Consider the following 20089-nt stretch of genomic DNA (forward strand, 5'->3'; position numbering starts at 1 on the left):
CCTCCTGCCTCCCTTTTGCCCTAATTATGTCCTCTAGTTGGGCAGAAGCCCTCCTTCTGGGAGCTTCTTGGTTCAGCTTGGTGTTTCCGGCCCCCTCGTCCAGGTCCCCTCCCCAGGGCAGCCCTTGCCCCCAGGGCTGGGGTGCGCTCACGGTTGAGCCACCTGTCTCCTCTCTAGACCGCAATGTCACAGGGACTCCTCTTGCTGGGGACAAGGATGACGAAGAGGTCGACACCCACTTCGCCTCCCAGGAATTCTTCTCCGCTAACGCCATCTCTGACCAGCTGCTGGGCACGGGCTCTGACTTGAAGGACTTCACCCTCAATGAGACTGTGAACAGCATCTTTGCACAGGGCGCCCCGAGGAGCTCCCTGGCCGAGAGCTTCTTCGTGGATTATGAGGAGAACGAGGGAGCTGGCCCTTACCTGCTCAACGGGTCCTACCTGGAGCTGAGCAGCGACAGGGTTGCCAACAGCTCCTCTGAGGCCCCGTTCCCCAACGTTAGCACCAGCCTGCCCACCTCGGCTGGGAACAGGACTCACAAGGCCAGGTAGGAGGCACTTTCCTGAGCCCTGTCCAGGGCCCTCGGGGGCAGGATGGGGCCGAGGCCAGGTAGAAAGTGAGGCCCCACTGTGGGGGGGTCTGGCCAGAAGGGCTGGGGTCCTAGAGGTAGAGGAGAGAGGGCCCCTTCTTCCCGGGGTTCTCCACTTGCTGCCCCGTGGATCTGAGCACAAAGTCAGAGGCCTGGGCTGGAGTGAGTTTTCCCCAAAAGTTATGTCCGTGGATTAGGATCCAGGGCTGAGCCCCTGTGTGTGCAGCTGATGGGGAGAAGGGAGGAGGCAGGAAGCTAATAGCTCTGAGCATGCCTTGTGAGCCAGGGACAGAGCTCAGCATTTTATATGCATGGAAACATGTCATCGTCACAATCGCCCTTAGTGGTGAGGTTGCTATTTGCTATTGTGAGCTCAGAGAGGGCTAGCGGTGTATTCGAGGTCACAGAGCCTGAGGACCTGGGACTCCTTAGTTTTAAGTCTGGACAGTCATGGCACAAACACCTGTAGGAGGAGGCGGAGCTCCAGGCAGCTCCCCAAGTGCAGAGTGGCTCAGCCCCAAGCCTCAGCAAGGGCTGGAGAGGATCTAGTGGATTCCTCCACGAGGGGCAAGACCCTGAAATCAGGGATGAAGAACAAGGCTGGCATTGCAGCTGTCAAGGGCCATGAGAGAGTCCACCTGGGGTCAAGCCTCCAGAGCCAAGGCCACAGCTGGGTCTACATGGGCAGCCATGTCTGGGGACACCTGGGCAGTCACAGCCAGGGTTGTCTGGACAGTCACAGGCGGGGATGCCTGGGCAGTCACAGCTAGACCTGGGGGAGCCTGAGGTTGGGAGCCTGGGTCAGGGGCCAGCTGTGAGCGGGGTGACCCCAGACCTGCCGTGTCCCTACTAAAGCATAGTCCGTGGTGACAAGCCCCCCCCCCGCCCCCAGATAGACGGTGGCCTCCCTTGCAGGTCCCCACAGTTTCTCCCAGCAACTCACATGTGCCTGGGGGCTATTTTAAACAGGTGGTGAGTGGGGGTTGGAGACAGGCACGGGCCCACTGGTGTTTGGTTTTATTTTCTGAGGTCCAACCCAAGCCCTTTGACTTTAGATGCAAGCATGAACTGAACCCGGCCTGGGCAGGGAGTGCTGATTGGGTCTTCCTTGGGGCTCAGGGACTGAATTTGATGGGAGATTCAGGGTTCACTCTCGAGGTGATGTGGTTTGGGACCACCCTCCCACCCATTCAGCCCAGCAACAAAGCCAGCCTCCCTGGTGAGCCAGGAGCCCTCAGGGGATGCCTGCCCCTTTTCTCAAACGGTTTTCTGAGGCCCCTGAGGTGCCTGGGGCTGCGGGGTGCAGGGAGGATGTCCTGGGCACTTCTGGCAGGCTCTGGGCGGAACCCTACTTTGCAGATGTGGACAGAGTGGGGCCTCGGAGCCTCCTCCGGCTGCCCCTCTTCCCGCAGGGGTGGACAGGGCTGTCTGCTCATCCTTTCCCCTGGCATGCTCAAAGGCTTGGGTAGGTGGGGCCTCTGGCTGGTTCTCAGGACTCGGGCGGGGAGGGCCGGGCCTTGCTTTGGGTATAGTGTCTGAATCTGAGAGGGGGTCCTGGGCAAAGGGCAGGAGGGACGGACCCAGACAGTGCCGGCTTGCGGGAACGGCGCTACTCAAGGCTACCAGTCTGTCTGTGTCTTCAGCGTGGACCCTCCTCACCTCCCAGGGCAGTCCAGGGCGTTACCTGGTATTCCGTGTGTGAGGCACATGGTAAGGCCTCCTGTAAGTAGAAGCTATTAGTAGAAAATTGAGCCTCCAAGTGGCAGCGGTGGGGGGCGCCTTTCAGGACCCATTGCCTGGGTCAGGGAGGCCAGCTCTCTGGCAGTCGGAGCCCTCCGAATAGAATAGGTTTATCAGAGTGGCACCAAGGCCTCGCTGTGGAATTTGGCTTAAGGCATGGACACTGTGTGAGTTGAGCATCTCTGTCTTCCTCTGGGCCTCAGTTTCCCCATCTCTCATTGGTGGGCTTGTCAGGGGCTGCCCTTCGGGCCCACCAGGTCAAATATTCAGTGATCCTTAGGCCAGGGTCATGGCACAAGCTTTCGGATCCTCAAGCCACTTTGTAAAGAGTCTCTCCTGCCCCATCTTGGTTGACTCTTACCCTCCCCTCCTAGCCCCCCACCCCAGGATATATTGAATTTCCAGGGCCTGTCAGGGGCCTCAAGGATCGATCAAGTAGGCTGTCAGCACTCAGAAAGGCCCTGACTGAGCTGAGATGCCGCTGCTCTCCCGGCCGGCCTGCCATCAAAGGATGCTGCCGCACAGGGACCAAAGATGGTGTGGAGAGATAAAGGGCAGAGGGAGGTGGCGGGGGAAACCACCAGGCCAAAATAGCCACGTCTCGGCCGAGTTGTCCAAACACAGGAAGTCGTGTCTGCTCAGAGAAGGCAAAATCAAAGGGGCAGCCCAGAAAGGAAAGGCTATTTTCATCTTTCCAGAAAAGCTTCAAACAATCAAGGGAGGGGCCCCTGTCACCAGACTCCGACTTTGGGAACAAGCGTCTGAGACACAGAGACGTGGAGTCCCTCTCTGCAGCCTTGGGGGGAGAGAAGAACAGAGCACTTTCTGGCTCGTTTATAAACAAACACAGTGGCTTCAGAGCTTCTCCTGCCTGGGGAGCCCGCGAGCCTGTGTCTGGTCGCGGCATCTGGGCGAAGGACCCTGAGGAGTGACAGGTGGTCTGGTGGTGACTGCACAGCCGTCACCAGCCCCAGTCTAGCAGCTCTGACTTTCACAGCTGAGAGGGGCAGTGACTTCCTTCCAGATGGAGGAGAGCGACGGGTTGGTGCTTCAGCGATTTCCTTGGTGTTCCGCTTCCCCGTGCTACTTCCAAGAACGGAACCTGCTAGGCGTTGCATTGTTGTGCAAATATATGCAGGGTTATGTTCAAGAGTTGCATCTGCTATGCCCCACACGTGCTGCTGCGAAGAGTGTGTGGGCAGCCCCTCCAGAAATACCTTTGGTGCTTAAAATCCAAAGGGTTATTTTGAACCGGGCCGCTCTCTCTTGAGTCAGGCATGAGTCATGCTGCCTGCTGGCTCAGAGCGTGTAATCAGATAAAGATGGCGGAGCGTCTCCATGGGTGGGGTGGAGGGGCATGGGTTGGATCCTTTCATCTCTTTTTGTTCTTGGGGAGAATTTAAAGCTGTTGAAAGTAGGTGGGGACCTGGTCAGCACAGTTTAGTGTTTTCTGAATTGAACATTAAGGACTGGTCTTCCGGGTTCTCCGTTCCCTGAAAGGACCTACTCATCCTGATCTGGGTGCTCTGAGTGGCCCCCATTGAGGCAGCTTTCCAGGTTTCCAGGGAACTTTTGTTCTGAGATGACAGGGTCTTCGGAAACCCCCCACCTACCCCCATTTTTTTTTTTTTTTTTTTTGAGACGGAGTCTCACTCTGTCGCTCAGGAGTGCAGTGGTGTGCTCTCGGCTCACTGCAAGTTCCACCTCCTGGGTTTATGCCATTCTCTTGCCTCAGCCTCCTGAGTAGCTGGGACTACAGGTGCCCGCCACCACACCCGGTGATTTTTTTTTTTTTGTATTTTTAGTAGAGACGGGGTTTCACCGTGTCAGCCAGGATGGTCTCGATCCCCTGACCTCGTGATCCGCCCGCCTCGGCTTCCCAAAGTGCTGGGATTACAGGCATGAGCCACCGCGCCTGGCCCCCACCCCCATTTTTAAAGCTTCCTCTAAGTTCTAAAGAGGGAGGAGAAGGCACTCTCCCCTTCCCCTCGAGCCCCAGGATGGGCTGCAACAGACTCTCCTGGCTTGAAGCTCCCAGGTGAGGGAGGCTTTGAAGAAACAGTGGGACCAGACCCCAGCCCGCAGCCCTTCCTGGGCCTTGGTCCCCATCCCTTCTGCCTTCACTTCACTTCTCCCTCCCTGAGTTTAGGGAGCCACACCGGTGAACTCACTGCTGAATCTCCTGTGGGTAGATCATTCCTGGGGCCTCAGATGTGTGGTCAAGGCAGCGTTCATCCCCACAAATACTGCCTGGCTGTGGGATCCTCCCATTCCAGTCGAAGTAAAACAGAAGAGCAATCCTCACCCGCTTGCCTAACACGTTGTAATCTCCCCATTCAATCCAAACCCATGTCTGTATCACGGAGTCAATCCAAAAGCCTTTCTGAATGTAATGCTCTAAGCCTGACCACCCCCAGGTGACCGAAGGTCCTGAAGAAGGACCTGTGACCTGGCCCACATTTCAGCCCAGTGAAGTATGGCAGCTCGGGGTCATCTCTAGCCAGCCCCTCTGGGCCCAGAGGAAAGTGGAGTTGGGCAATGCCACCTGCTGCACTGTCCGGTTTAAAAAGGAAGTCAAGGCTCGAAGGACCTGCTGTCCACCGTGCCGGCTTGCCATCGCCCCTTCTCTGGCTCGGGGCGGTGGGACTCCATGGCGGCGTCCCAGAGCAGATGCCCGGGCTGTGGAGCTGCTGCCGCCTCTGCTTCCCTCCTCCCCCGCCGAGTCCAGAATGAGCCTGCACATTGGATGTGGAGGTTGGGCCCAGGCACACCTACTGGTTCAAAGAAGCAAACAGTCCTAACAATAGTTGGCTTTGGCTGCATAGGCTCCAGCCAAGAATCATAGCTGGTGGCTGGGACCCAGCGTGCCTCCCCCCACCCCAGCAGGTCTGTGCAGCCATGGCCAACCTGAATTGCACTATAGGCTGTGGCCACGCCCCTGCCAGCAGCTGAGCTTTTTAATTTTGATAATTGAGGCTGGATGCCTAGTGTCCCCCATTCCATCAGAGTCCCAGCTGGAGGAGGGGGTGGGTGGGAGAGAATTCTGGAACATTCTTAGCACATAAGACACCTTCTGAATTCCCCTCCCCGGTGGGAAGAAGGAACCCACTAGCTGATGTGAGAAGGTGATATCGAGAAGCCTGCATGTGTGCAGGGAGCAACTACAGTGCTGGGGTCCCCAAATTCTCAGGCCCCCCCTCCCCTCCAGAAGGAGCTTGGGCAGCTCCCATGCAGTTATTGAGATGGAAAACAATGCCGATGGCTGTTCAATTCTAAAATGTGCCCCTCCGCAGGCGCCTCATCCGTTCCACTTCAGACAGTGGGAACTCTGACCGTAGCGGGTGAAGAGTCAGCCCGGGGCTCAGGACAGGTGTGTGCTTCAGGCGAACACACCCTCCGAAGAAAATTCACTTGCCTGAAAAGCTGGAGCCCGCTGGTGGGGCCTGGAGCGTCTCATCACCTTCTCTGCTTGGTTTCGCTTTCAGGACCAGGCCCAAGGCGCGCAAGCAAGGCGTGAGTCCCGCGGACATGTACCGGTGGAAGCTCTCGTCCCACGAGCCCTGCAGTGCCACCTGCACCACAGGTACTGGTCACGGGTGCCACAGGTGCCAAGGGGCAGCAACTGCCCTGAACCCATTTCCACGGATGTGGGCCGGGGCTGTGGGGCCCACCCACTAGCTTGCAGCCCCAAACTGCCCTCAGGGCGGTGGCCTCCTGACTTGGCAGTGTGGCGTGATAGGAGTTTGGGTGTCTGCTGAGGCCTCCCTTGTTCTCACAGTGTGCTAGAACATGGTCAGGTCCAGGCCCCTGGAGGGTCACCCGGGCTACCACCAATGATCCCTTGTCTGTTGCCAGTGATACCATGTTTTGTTAGGGCAAACATCCTTTGGGTTAAAAGTAAGAAATCTTAGGTAGCAGAGATTTTACTTTTGCTTCCAGCAAACATAGGAAAGGAGTCACAGGCCCTTCCTACGAAGGTAAGTAGGCAAATTCTAGGACCTCATCAGCAGGGGAGGAGTTAGGAGGGGAAAAAAGATCCTCCTCGGCAGTGCCTGGGCAGACAGATGTGTGTGGTTAGTAAGAGTTGAGCTGGGATTTGAACCCACAGCTGTCTGGTTGCACGGCCACCATCGCCCTGAGACGCTGGCCACAGCTGCTGGGAGCTGGAGCTGCCTCTGCTGCCCACTCTGGTACCCTCCCCTGGGGTATTCCGCAAGGTCGGATGTCAAACCCAGTACCAGGATACAGGGCCGTTAACGGGAGAAAATATGGTAGGAAGACCCCAGTGCCGGCTCTGAGGTCACATTTTATCTATTCTTGGGGCTTCATGTTTGGATGTAGAGGATACCCAGCTGGCCCTCAAAAGGTTTGATGCTCCTGGTCCCGCCCCAGTGCCCCCCATTTGCCAGGGCATTTGATGCCCTTGCAGTCTCTGGCCAGTTAGGATTCCACGCAGCTGGGCAGTCTGAGCTTGGCCGCACCCTCTGCAGCCCTGCTGGCATCTCAGGAGATGGGCCTGATAGAGGGAGGGGCTGGGGCGGCCCTGCAGGCTCTGCTCACACTGGCCTTGCCTCTCTGGGGCTAAAGAAAGGGTTCTACCACCTGTTATAAGAGCCCCCAAGCAGGCCACAGGGCATGCTGTGTTTGCCCCTGCGCCTGGCATCCTGGAGGGAAAAAGCAAGTGCTGTGGGCGGTGTGGTGGGCACCCGGCTTGGCCAGGCTCGCACCGCTGTGGGCGGTGTGGTGAGCACCCGGCTTGGCCAGGCTTGCACCGTTGTGGGCGGCGTGGTGAGCACCTGGCTTGTCCAGGCTCGCACCGCCTGGTTGACCACACCATGGGCCCTGGGCAAATTGCCAAATCCTTCCGAGCCACTGTTTTCCACAGGTGAACTGGGACGCATGCTTATCTCAAAGGTGGGTTGTGGGGATCCACGTGAAACAAGCAATAGCCTCTCATGGTCAGAGGTCAATGGATGCTGCCGTTCTGAGGGTGGCTGCCACCACCTGATGCAGGGTGCGGCTTCCACCATACCCAGGAGCAGCTGGCCTTGGAAGTGAGCCGTGTGACCTGCCTTCCGGCCAGACCCCGAGGGGAGCTGAGCATGGTGGTGGGGTGTCAGCATGGGGGTCTGCTTTGCCAAGTCCTTTGCGGACCTGCCCTGAGTTCTCCACACTTCCTGGCCAGGGGACTCCAAGCGAGTGGGCGTTGTCAGTAAGTGTCAAGCCTGTGGGCGTTGTCACTAAGTGTCTGCAAACATCTGTGATTCCTCCCAGACACATCGCTGGCTGGGGAGGGGACGTCGCTCGAGACGTCTGCAGGGTGAGGCAGCCTCGCTGGCGAGGGGCCTGATGGGCAGCCCTGTGTGGAAGATGTCCCCAGGGAGGACACAGCAGCGTCTCCCAACACCCAGAGAATGGCAGGGAGGGGGCTGGACTGGGTCTGTGCAGCGTGGCCCAAGGTGCAGTGGGGCAAAAGGACAACAGGAAATCAGAAAGACAGGTTTTGGCTTTCGAAGGAAACTCTGCTTTACAGGAGGTTGTTCAGAAATGGAAATGAGCCACCCTGAGAGACAGAGAGAGAGAGAGAGAAAGGGGGAGAGAGAGAGAGAAAAGGAGAGAGGGAGAGAGAGAGGGAGGGAGAGAGAGAGAGGGAGAGAGAGAGGGAGGGAGAGAGAGAGAGAGAGGGAGAGAGGGGGAGAGAGAGAGAGGGAGGGGGAGAGAGAGAGAGAGAGAGAAAGGGGGAGAGAGAGAGAAAAGGAGAGAGGGAGAGAGAGAGGGAGAGAGAGAGAGAGAGGGAGAGAGAGGGGGAGAGAGAGAGAGAGAGAGAGGGAGAGAGAGAGGGAGGGAGAGAGAGAGAGGGAGAGAGAGAGGGAGAGAGAGGGGGAGAGAGAGAGAGAGAGAGAGGGAGAGAGAGAGGGAGGGAGAGAGAGAGAGGGAGAGAGAGAGGGAGGGAGAGAGAGAGAGAGGGAGAGAGAGAGGGAGAGAGAGAGAGAGAGGGAGAGAGGGGGAGAGAGAGAGAGAGGGAGGGGGAGAGAGAGAGAGAGAGAGAAAGGGGGAGAGAGAGAGAAAAGGAGAGAGGGAGAGAGAGGGGGAGAGAGGGAGAGAGAGAGGGGGAGAGAGAGAGAGAGGGAGAGAGGGGGGAGAGAGAGAGAGAGGGAGAGAGAGAGAGAGAGAGAAAGGGAGGGCAGGAGGGAGGGAGAGTTCCCTGTCACTGTGGGAGGTGCTGAATGGCACTGGGCAGAAATAACGGAGTCAGGGTCCACCCTTTGCATAGGTTGTGTCTGTGCGGATGTCCCATGGATGGTCATTGGCCCACCCTCCATCCTGTGCCTCGCAAGAACCCAGGCACAGGGCAGTTCCATCAGTGGGGCGGATCAGCCTGCCCTGAGCTTTCGCCACGGTGGGGAAGCTTGTTTTTAGATTTTTCTTTGAAGACACAGCAACAGAGGGGCGTGAGTTTGGCCTCGGCTCGGGTCATAGTCGGAAGTTTCTGCTGCCCTTCGGCGCTCCAGGGCACCGTGGTGAGGACAGCGGATCCTGCGGCCCCCAGGCTTCATCCTCCCCTTTCTTTTGTTTCAAGGAGGGGCTCCGTGGCTCAGGGGGTTTGAAAAGCACCGTTTTTGAGATGGGTGTCATGAAGAGGGTGCCCAGAAAAAACGTCCTGGCATTTGATTCTCACAGGCTCTCTGGAAGGTTCCCATTTCGGGAAGGAGCACCCTGAGGCCTGGAGTCTGGTCACGGTCACGTCACCCCAGGGAGGCACTGAGCTGGGACTTGGATTCCAGTCTCTCTTGACCAAGGCCTGCCGCGTTTCCACTCCGTGACGAGGAGCGAATGAATAACCAGGCACTTGGCGATGGTCTGCAAGTCCCCAGCCCCGCACCTCCCTGGGCCCCAGAGCGGGTGTCTCTGAGGCCTGGAACATTCCGAGCAGACCTGGCCGGGAAGCCAGCCTCCCCCTCAGAGAAGGCTAAAGGCTGCACGGCCCAGCTCTGGCGGGAGAGGAACTGTGATTGCAGCCTGGCTCGTCCTTTACGGAAAAAAGAAAAAATCTCCTTGTCGGCTGCTTCCCAGGCTGTTTCGTTCCATCCAGGGCTGGGGCTTGGAGAGGCAGGAGCCGCTGGCCTGCAGACACGCGCCGCCGGGTGGCTGGGTTCTCTGGATGTGGGGAAACCGATTTCCTTCTGGGGGAACTGGCAGCTGCAGCCAAGACTGTTCCATGATGCCCGTCATCCCGGAAGGCTGGGTCTGTCTCCCGTGGCCACACACACACACACACACACACACACACACACACACACACACACACACACACACACACACACACACACACACACACACACACACACACACACACACACAGCCACAGCAGATGCAGCAAACCTTAACCCCACCCCAAGGCCGTTCCCACTGCTGCCGGCTCTCCCAGAATCATCCTGCTCCTGGGCAGGGAGCTGGGCCTGTGTGGCAGTTCGGTACCAGGCGAGGGTTCAGGGGCGAGGACGAAAGAAGCAGAAGGTGGAGATGTGGCTGAGGAAGTGGCACTGCTAGGTGAGGGCTGCCTGTCACCCACTGTCCCCCAATGGGATTACAGAGTACGGGGCACCAACAAAGACAGGCACACAGTGATGATTAAAGAAAGTTCAGGCCTGGCATGGTGGCTCACACCTGTAATCCCAGCACTTTGGGAGGCCGAGTCAGGTGGATCACCTGAGGTCAGGAGTTCAAGACCAGCCTGGCCAACATGGTGAAACCCAGTCTCTACAAAAATACAAAAATTAGCTGGGTGTGATGACAAGCCCCTATAATCCCAGCTACTCAGAAGGCTGAGGCAGGAGAATTGCTTGAACCCAGGAGGGGGAGGTTGCAGTGAGCTGAGATTGCACCATTGCACTCCAGCCTGGGCCACGGAGTGAGGCTCCATCTCAAAAAAAGAAAGTTCAAGAGGATGCTTGCTAAGGACTGGGGCATGCCACGGAGGGCAGGGCGTGCCCGAACCCCCACCGTGACCTCTGAGGAGGCTGACGGGGCTGGAGCGGTCAGATTTCACTCCCGCCTGCCCGTCCACCCAGCGATGGGTGGTTGCTGAACGCCTGGCGATGGGGGACAGCTGACTGTGTTTGCCTCTGCACCTCCACGGGGGCCAGCTGGAGCGGACTCAAAGCCCGGACTCCGTGACATGGGAACTGGGAGCCCAGCTGGGTTGGGTGGGGCAGGATGGGGGTGCAAAGAGAAGAGTTCAGACCCACATGGCTCAGACCCACAGTGCTGCCCTCACGCCACAGTTCCACAAGCTGTGACTGATCCCCAAGCCAGAAAGCTGAGCTGAGAGGTCAGGTGACTTGCCCCAAGTCCTGAGGCCTGTCTGCTGGGCTCCAAGGTGCCAGCATAGCTCACAGACCCTCCCCTGTCCCCAACCCAGGGGTCATGTCTACGTATGCCATGTGTGTCCGCTACGATGGCGTCGAGGTGGATGACAGCTACTGTGATGCCCTGACGCGTCCCGAGCCTGTCCACGAGTTCTGCGCCGGGAGGGAGTGCCAGCCCAGGTACCTGCCACCAGGGGCCCTGGGCAGGGGGTAGGCAGGGGCCGTGCGGGGCTCTGCCCAGAGGACCAGTCAGACTTACCCCCCTGCCTCGTAGAGGTGCTTCGTGTGCAGGGCCGTGGGGGCTCTTCGAGGAGGGCCATACAGACCTCACCCCTCAGAGACCTTCTGGGTCTTCCCAGGAGTTGCAATTTAATTTGTCACTGTGCCTCATACACAGTAGGTGCTCAATTAATGCTTGCCACCGCAGATTTAGAAACCATTCTCAACATTACTCTATATTACAGCGATATCTTTGCCCCACCAGGCCCACTTGGCACATCTAGGATTTTTATAAACTCAAGGGATTATTCCCAAGATTCCACGCCTACTGGCTGTCCCTTGGATGTGGGTGGAGGCCTATTTTCTTGACCCTTGGGCCTCGTCTCCTGCCTTGTGGATGCAGTCAGACTGAGCTGAGTGCATCCTACCCCTAGTGACAAGTGGGGTCCCCAGATGAGCCTGAGGGTGCCGGCCTCCCCTGATGAGGATCACACGCTCCTCGGAGGCTGAGCTCTCCTGCTCCCCGCACATGGCCACACTGCCTCTTCTTTTCTGGGCTCCTCCATCTGGGGCCTCCCACTTCCTGCACGTTTGCTCCTTTCTGGGAAGGGCAGAATGCCCAGGGTCCCCAGAATGCTGCTAAGGCTGGCCCGGGGGTGGGGTCCAGCAGGCCCTGTCCTTCCCCTCAGAGCCCATCAGCTTTGGACCTCTTATTCCAAGTCTGCCTGCCTGGAAGACTTCTGGGTCTCATTCATAACCCCTCCCAGCTCAAGCTGAGAGGAAGGAGAGGTCTTTCCTCAGCATGCTGGCCATGCCCGCTTTCTGGACACAGATCCAGAAATGTGCCTTCTGCTCATTTCCACCCTTGCCAGAATCCTGTGGGGGCACAGCCACCTGTGTGACACAGCAGGGCACGAAGGGGCAGGAAGTCCGAGCCCACACTCAGGGCCCCCGCCAACCACCTTGCTAGGGTGCTCCCTGAAGACCTCCGGGGCTGTCATGGCCCAGCCTGCCCCCTTGAGCCTCGACAACCCCCTGTCCGGCTTAGCTTGTTGCGTGCGGCTTTGGACCACATAGGGGAGGAAGGGAGGAGCCGCGTTGTCTCTGGGGGTGTGGGTTGCATGGGGTCCTGGCTGCCCCGGGGGGATCGTTGAAGGCCATCCGCTCCCGGGGCAGGTGGGAGACGAGCAGCTGGAGCGAGTGTTCGCGCACCTGCGGAGAGGGCTACCAGTTCCGCGTTGTGCGCTGCTGGAAGATGCTCTCGCCCGGCTTCGACAGCTCGGTGTACAGTGACCTGTGCGAGGCAGCTGAGGCCGTGCGGCCCGAGGAACGCAAGACCTGCCGGAACCCCGCCTGTGGGCCCCAGTGGGAGATGTCGGAGTGGTCCGAGGTGAGTGCCTGCGGGAGCAAGCCGGGGGTTGGGAAGACCTGGGGAGCTGGGCTTGGGAGATGGAGGTGGCTACACCTGCGTCACGCCCCCCCGCCCGCTCCCCCTATCGCCACAGTGCACTGCCAAGTGTGGGGAGCGCAGTGTGGTGACCAGGGACATCCGCTGCTCGGAGGATGAGAAGCTGTGTGACCCCAACACCAGGCCAGTAGGGGAGAAGAACTGCACGGGCCCGCCCTGTGACCGGCAGTGGACTGTCTCCGACTGGGGACCGGTGAGGCCTGTGCTGAGGGGTGGCTGGATGCGCGGCTGGTGAGGGGACCCAGAGCTTTGCTTTGATGTGCCTTGGTTCCATTTTTTCCGAGGCAAGGGTGTGAGGTGACGAATGTCCAACCAGCCTTCTCCCATGTTATTATAGGAATCAAAACTTCTCTCCAAACACGTGGCCAGCATCGCCTTCCCTCTATCACCTGTTTATCTCTCTGTATCTCTCTCTGCCTTTGTCTCCCTGTCTGTGTCTGTGTCTCTGTTCCTCTGTTGGTCTGTCTCTGTCTCCCCATCTCTGTTTGTCTCCGAGTCTCTCTGTCTGTCTCCCCATCTCTGTCTCTCTGTGTCTTTGTCTCTTTCCCTGTCTCTGTCTCTCTCATCGAGAGAGATGCTCAGATGCTAGCTGGGGTCGCCTCTGGGTGGTGGGTGCACAGATGATCTTTTTAAGTGTGCTTTTCATCAAGCATGCATTATTTCTGTAATTAGAATAGAATTGTAAATAACCAGTGTTATTTAAAAAGTGGTTACCATGGCAACTGCTTCGACACTGCCTGGGAGCCACTCCTCTCCCTTGGGACTGACATCCAGGGCCCCTCCTGGCATGGCTGCCTCTCACTTGATGTCCCCGGCCTGTCCTCTCCCCTGCAGTGCAGTGGAAGCTGCGGGCAAGGCCGCACCATCAGGCACGTGTACTGCAAGACCAGCGACGGACGGGTGGTACCTGAGTCCCAGTGCCAGATGGAGACCAAGCCTCTGGCCATCCACCCCTGTGGGGACAAAAACTGTCCCGCCCACTGGCTGGCCCAGGACTGGGAGCGGGTGAGTGCCCCAGAGCCCGCTGAAGGGCCTCCTGGTGTCTGGAGAGCATTTGGCCGGAGAGGAGAGCCAGATGGCTGGGACCACAGATGGGTGAAAAAGAGGAATTCATTGCAAATTATGAAGGGACAATTCCCTAAAAATTAATTTAGAATACAAAAGGCTTAAAAAGTAGGAAAACACCTTACAAGTCCCCAAATCCCAATTTTGCATGGCTCAGTGGTGCATGCAGAATTGGCATTGCCCCCAGCCTGGGCCCCCAAGTCCCTGGGACGCGGAAAGCTAGGGACAGGGGTTGTTCTGGCTGCCTGCTCATGGCCCAGGGGCCTGTGCGACCTTTGATCATGACCAGTGTGTCTTCCGCACCCACCTGTCATCGTCACCAACTTGCCATTTCAGATGAGTTGCTCTCCACAAATTGCTTTCAACCAGCAGCTCCAGGCAGGTCACTAAACTGGATAATCTCGAGCCAAATTGTTTTCTGCTAAGTTGATTTTGGCCAAATCATCACTGGCCAAATTGTCATTAGCCAATTTGTTTCAAAACAGATGGTTTTGTGCTAAATTGCTTTTGATCAAATCCATTTGGGGCCGAACGGTTATCGAACAAAGAGTTCTCAGCCAGTTTGTTATGCATTGGAGCATTCTCACCCAATTGCTATTGACCAGACCGTTGTCACCAGAGTCACCGTGGGCCCTGTGTAGGGTCCTGCTGGGCCCTGGCGCTGACCTGCTCCCTCTGCCCCGGCCTCAGTGCAACACCACCTGCGGGCGCGGGGTCAAGAAGCGGCTGGTGCTCTGCATGGAGCTGGCCAACGGGAAGCCGCAGACGCGCAGCGGCCCCGAGTGCGGGCTCGCCAAGAAGCCTGCCGAGGAGAGCACGTGTTTCGAGAGGCCCTGCTTCAAGTGGTACACCAGCCCCTGGTCAGAGGTGAGCTCCCAGCAGGCCCCTCTGAGGTTGCCTGAGGCCAGACCTGAATTTTGATCCCCCGCCTCCTGCCTCAAGCCTCCTAAAGTGCTTCCTGCTCCTCCCTCCCCGACAGCCTCTGTGAGGGCTTTCCTTCCTGGGAAAGCTTCTCAACTCCGCCACGTCAGCTGGTGCGAGAGCCAGCACCTCCAAGAAGCCTTCTCTGATCTTGTCCCTGGGATCCCTACGGCACTCGTCCTGGGCCTTTTTGGGCCCGGGAACTCCGGCCTCGAATTGTGGCCTCTAAGTTGCATGTTTGACAGCCCATGTGCCTGACACCGCGGGACAGACAGATCCCAGGTGGGCGGGGGGAGTAGGTTGGGCTGAGGCAGACACAGGCTTGGCCCTCTGGGAGCCACAGCCAAGGCAGGAGCTTGGGATTTAGGGAGACAGTAATAGACATGCACCCCAGGTCAGGACACCGGCGGGGCCAGAGGGAAGGGCAGGAAGTCTCCTGCACGGGTCTGGCCCCTTTGAGATTCTTTGACTCTTGGGCCCCCAGAATGCCCCAGCGTCAGGATGTGAGGCGGGACTATGCTGAGATCTCGGCTCTCTTTGTAGAGGGGAGGGGAGCCCTCCCATCCTGGGGCCTTGAGGCACGTGTGACAACCCTGGCCCAGTTCTTTGCCCGAAGGGTCTCCTCTCTCCCAATAGTGCCATGAGGAGAGGTCCTTTTCCCCATTCCTCAGAGGAAGAAACTGAAGTTCAGGGAGCTCTCTGGCCCACTCGGGCTCCCACAGTTACTGGGGACTGTAGCAGACATTGGAGGCCAGGCCTGTCCATGGCCCTAGAGTGAAACCCAGGTGGGGTGTGGCATCTGCAAGGGAAGGGGGTCCTGAATCAGCTCATCCCAAGGGGCCCCAGGCAGGGAGCCCCAAGGTGGGTGGGCAGCCCTGGTTTCACAGAGGGGGTGGCAAACTGGGCACCCCCTCGCCACCAGTTGTCTTGCAGAGCAAACAGGTTGCTTTCACCTGTCCTGCTGTTTTCCCCTTTTGCTGCACTTCCTGTGGGGCCTCCGAGTGACTCCAGAGCCTCGCCATGTGCCAGTGGGTGCCCCTCTGCCTTCTGGGCCCCACGGAGGCAGTCCTGTCTAGACTCCAGCTTGAGTAACTCACATCAGCTGCGACACATCAGCCATCTGTGCCCCTTTCACAGCAGCGCCAGCCCTGGCCCCAGACCCAGCCGCCTCCCACCTGGCGATGCCATGAGCTTCTGTGAGGGTGACCTGGGGGTGTCCAGAGGGTATCTGGGAATCACTGGGCAGGGGCTTCCATAGCCAGGCAGTTTACCTGGGATCTCCAGCTACCTCTGGCCTCAGTTTCCTGATGGGCCAGCTCTGAATACCCAGGAGACAAAATGGGGGTGTCAGACGGGACTCAGAGCCTGGAATGTTCATGGTGAAGTGCCCAGCTGTGTATCAGGCCCTGGCGCCCGAGGGCTCCAAGTCTTGGTCACCGTGGCGGGTGGGTGCCAGATCCTAAACCTTATGAGTTCAAGGCGGAGAGTCCAAGAGTCTGTGAGGAGCGAGCTGGGGACCCCAGTGCGGCCCTGCTCAGAGATTGGGGTCCAGGCCCCAGGCTCTTCGTGCACGCTGGGTGGCGTCTGTCCTCCACCCTGCCCCTCCCCCGCCAGGGCCTCTGCCTGCCCTGTAGCACACATGCTTGTTCAGGAGGGAGAACACACACTCACTCATTCCCTGTTGCCCACCAAAGGACCCCCAAGTGAGGAGGGGAAAGGCTGACGGTGGGCCTGGGGCTTCCCAGGGGAGCCCTGGGCAGAGCCAGGGTCTGAAGGGTGAGCCGGCTTTTGCCGGGAGTCAGCTGGAGAGACCACGGTGTGCCGGGCCCTGAAGCCTCCTTCTGGAAAGGCTAGGCCCGGCGGGAGGGAGAGTGGGAAGGGGCAGAGGCAGGGAGGCTGACCGGGGTTCCAGGGCCCCAGGGAGCCAGCCCAGGTCTGTAGTTTGGGAAGAGCACTAGCTTCAGATGGGGGGGCCACCGTGGGGCCAGGAAACAGGGACCCACTAGGTGCAGGACTGTGGGGCCAGGAACAGGGACCCACTAGGTGCAGGTACCTTGCTGGGTGATGAGCCATGGCACGGGGGGAGCCATGAAGCTATGAAGGGGGGACCCCAGAAGGACAGCCTGGGGTGCTGGGGAGGAGCATCCCCCTAGCCCTGATGAGGAGGTGGCAGGGCCGGACGAGGTGCGGCTGGCACAGATGGCTGGTGGGCGTGTGGACTCCTCCTCCCTGGTAGCTGCCCCCCGATGCCGGTGCATAGCGGTGGCTCAGTCAGTGTTTGTCCCCCCAGCTGCCCAGTCCCATCCACTCCCCAGGGGCAGAGGAGCTGGCACCAGGGCTGGCCGGGAATGTGCTGCTCTCCAGAGGCACATCCAGAGGCTCCTCAGGGCCCTGCCAAAGGCTGATTGTCCTCACGCCGTCAGCGCCAAGCCAGCCTCTCCTCGCCTGCAGACGGTGCCAGCCCCCACCCCCTGGCTCAGAGCAGGCAGGCAGGCAGCAGTCTTTCTGCCAAGTCTTAATCGGTCCTCCCTGCTCCTTTGCAAACAGAAGTGGAGAGTGGGTCCCAGGGCCAGGGCCTCCCACCCCACCCACCTCAGAGGACTGAGGGGTCAGATCCCAGACGTGCCTGGGTGATGTGGGGTAACCCACGTTGGGGGGAGTGTGAGGGAGCCACCACCTGTGGGATCTTGGCAGGAGGACAGTAGGGTGACTGGGGCCAGCAGATGTCTCTGGTGTTCTGGGGAGCTCAGTGGGGTTTTCCAAGGGGAACATCTGGACAGGGAGCCACTGGAGGGGGTGGTGACTTCGCGAGATGCATTTGATCGGCCCACAACAAACAGTCTGCACCACAGACCCAGGAAAGCTGGGGCCAGAGGACCCTCAGGGAGATGGGAGAGGAGGGACCACCCCTTACTGTGCGTCTGGGGAGACAGGCAGCCCTGTGTGGGGAGAGAATCAGATCCTCCTGACTGCCAGCCAGTGCCTGGACCTCTTGGGAAATGAGAGAGGAGGGACCACCCCTCACTGTGCTTCCGGGGAGACTGAGGCAGCCCTGGGTGGGAGACAATCAGAGCCTCCCGACTGCCAGCCAGTGCCCTTTTGTCGGCACCTCAACTCAGCCTTGGAGCTGCAGGTCTAGTTTCAAATGGGCTTCCATGGGTCCTGTGTCAATTGAGACTCACAGCCGCCTGGGAAGGGTGGGGTGGGGAAGGGGGAATGTGCAGGTTCCCCGCCCCCTGCCCAGGCCCCTGCCCCATCAGGACGCTTTCCCCATGCCTTGTGTCTCTCCCACACCAGTGCACCAAGACCTGTGGGGTGGGCGTGAGGATGCGAGACGTCAAGTGCTACCAGGGGACTGACATCGTCCGTGGTTGCGATCCGTTGGTGAAGCCCGTTGGCAGACAGGCCTGTGATCTGCAGCCCTGCCCCACGGAGCCCCCAGGTGAGGAGCGGGGAGGCTGAGGGTGGCTCTGGGACTTCCCAGGGGAGGCGAGGACAGAGTCAGGGCCTGAGGGGTGAGCAGACATTGCTCACCTTGATGGTGAGCCTGGGAACCAGCTTGAGAGAGACCAAGCTGTGCCGGGAGTGGAGGCTCCCTCCCGGCGTGGCTGAGCCCCACTGGGAGGGGAGAGTGGGAAGGGGAAAATGGGGGAGGCCTGACTGGGGCTCCATGGCCCCAGGGAGCCATGCTGAGACCTGTACTTTGGGAAAAGGGTCAGCTTCAGATGGCAGGACCACTGTGGGGCCGAGACCTGAATCCAGGATGACTCAGCTGGAACAGCCAGGGGCTGGCACACAGGGGGCAGGGAAGGGAGCAGCTGAAGCAGGGCCTGGGCACCTGGAGGAGGGACAGGGTGCCAGGTGCAGGGCACGTGAAAAGTTATGCTTTGGATACATTGAGTGGTGGACGGGGACGGCCCCTGTGGAACCTTTGGGGATGCTTAGGCCTCTGGGTGTGACATCTGTAGCTCCTCTAGGCATCACTCCTCTTGGGACACAGATCAAATCACCTGGTGTGATCTGGGACAGCGACATCTTGGGGACAGAGATGGGCCAGGAAAGAGGGAGCAGAGAGCTAGAGATGGAGACCTACCATGGGGTGGGGAGGCCCACTGCCCCTGGAAAACAGCACGTGGGGGGTCCTCGGGGTTTTCACCCCTTGGCCACCTCCTGAAACTGCCCTGCTTCGCTCTGTGTTCCTTCTCCAGATGACAGCTGCCAGGACCAGCCGGGCACCAACTGTGCCCTGGCCATCAAGGTGAACCTCTGTGGGCACTGGTACTACAGCAAGGCGTGCTGCCGCTCCTGCAGGCCCCCCCACTCCTAGGCCCGGCAGCTGCAGCCCCTTCCAGATGAAGACCAAGCGCCCCTCCTGGGGCTGCTGCAGCTTCTGGGGCCTCCACAGACCCCCCTCCTGCAGGGCACACTGGCCTGAGAGACGTGGCACTGAGCCTCGGCTGTCGAGAGGGGACTTCCCACAGCCCATGGACCTTTGTGCTCCTGGGGCAGAGCCTCCGGCACCCGGTGGCCTCCCCCAGACAGAGCCACCCCTGCCGTGGGAACCTGTCCGTGTTCCTGCGTGGATCCTGTGTTTGTGGCTCCCGCTCCCCAGCCCCCAGCAGCCCCCAGCCGAGGGGCCCAGGGCCCACAGCCAGCGGTGGAGGTGTCTTGTTCCGGGCCCGTAGCCCACGCCCTCTCTGGGTGGCAGGGCCTTCTGAAGGAAACTTGCAAGCGAGCCCAACGTGGGGGGAGGGCCTCCCTCCCTCGGAGGCCATGGGGTGAGAGGGGCTCGGGCAGCCAAGGAGGCCCAGGTGTGCTCCCCCTTATGGAGCCCCTCCCATGGAGCTCTCTTCCCGCCGCACTTTCTACCCCGGGCAGAGGCGCTTGCCTACGGGACGTTTGGGGATGGACCGCGGTCAGTGCTCATCTACGTTAATAAAGTGGTCCTATTTATGGCGGCATCATGGGGTCTCAGTTGCCTCTGGCTGGAGAAGTGGGTGGCCTGGGGGCTTGGAGGGCCCGGGCCTGGCTGTGTGAGGTCCCTCCAGCTCACTGAGGCCTCGGGTGCAGGGGTGGGCCGTGGGGGGCCACAGCACCTGCTCTGAGGAGAAAGACAGATGCAAATAAAAGGCAAAGAGAGGCGTGGGGAGCGTGCAGGGAGGGCGTTTGGGGACACATTGGGACTCAGGTGCTGGAGTAGGAGTGGAGTTGACATCTCGAGCCCGTCAGCAACTGGTACAGGACTTGTGGGGGCAGGGGTCAGGGACCTTGGCTAAGGTGTAGGGCACCCACCTCCAAGTGTGTGGGCAAGAACAGAGGAGATGAGGCAGGTGTTGGGGGCGCGGGGCAGGGCCCACCTTGAGCCTCAGGAAACAGCACCGTCACTGCCATTCCTGGAGCTCATGGGGGGCTTCCTGACCCGGACTCGTGGGTGCAGGAACACAGGGGAGGGGCTGTGTCCCCAGAAGGGGAGGGGTTGCTTGGTTGACCCAGCAGCAGGAGTGGCTTTTCCCAGACGAGAGGGCGGGAAAGAGCACCCGGAGAGGAAAAGTGACACAGCTGGAGGACCTGCATGGGGGGGAGGATGGGGCTGTACCACCTGGAGAGGGCCCCAGGACGTGTCTCTGAGCACACAGGCAGTTGGGAGGTGAGTAGCTGCCGGGCTGCTTCCTCGATGTGAGGCCAGCTTGTCCTCAGACTGGGAGCCAGAGCAGG

At 59.6% G+C, this 20089-nt stretch overlaps 1 protein-coding gene across 5 annotated transcripts in view; it reads left to right on the forward strand.

Annotated features, from left to right (window-relative positions):
* ADAMTSL2 (ADAMTS like 2) overlaps positions 1-19352 on the forward strand; it is a 39651-nt gene extending 20299 nt beyond the window's left edge. For 3 of the 5 annotated variants that reach the window (XM_002820350.5, XM_054520850.2, XM_054520853.2), the window contains 9 exons: positions 178-550; positions 5818-5915; positions 10755-10881; positions 12097-12310; positions 12426-12581; positions 13223-13393; positions 14144-14320; positions 17672-17816; positions 18583-19351. In XM_002820350.5, the coding sequence (XP_002820396.4) occupies positions 178-550; positions 5818-5915; positions 10755-10881; positions 12097-12310; positions 12426-12581; positions 13223-13393; positions 14144-14320; positions 17672-17816; positions 18583-18701 (1580 nt within the window). In that variant the 3' untranslated portion in view covers positions 18702-19351. Of the gene's footprint in view, positions 1-177; positions 551-5817; positions 5916-10754; positions 10882-12096; positions 12311-12425; positions 12582-13222; positions 13394-14072; positions 14321-17671; positions 17817-18582 lie in introns of all 5 variants that reach the window. The other 2 variants (XR_010136618.1, XM_054520851.2) reach the window with 2 other exon arrangements.
* Positions 19353-20089: the final 737 nt, after the last annotated feature.

The sequence above is a fragment of the Pongo abelii genome, chromosome 13, assembly GCF_028885655.2.
Source record: "Pongo abelii isolate AG06213 chromosome 13, NHGRI_mPonAbe1-v2.0_pri, whole genome shotgun sequence".
NCBI lineage: Eukaryota > Metazoa > Chordata > Mammalia > Primates > Hominidae > Pongo > Pongo abelii.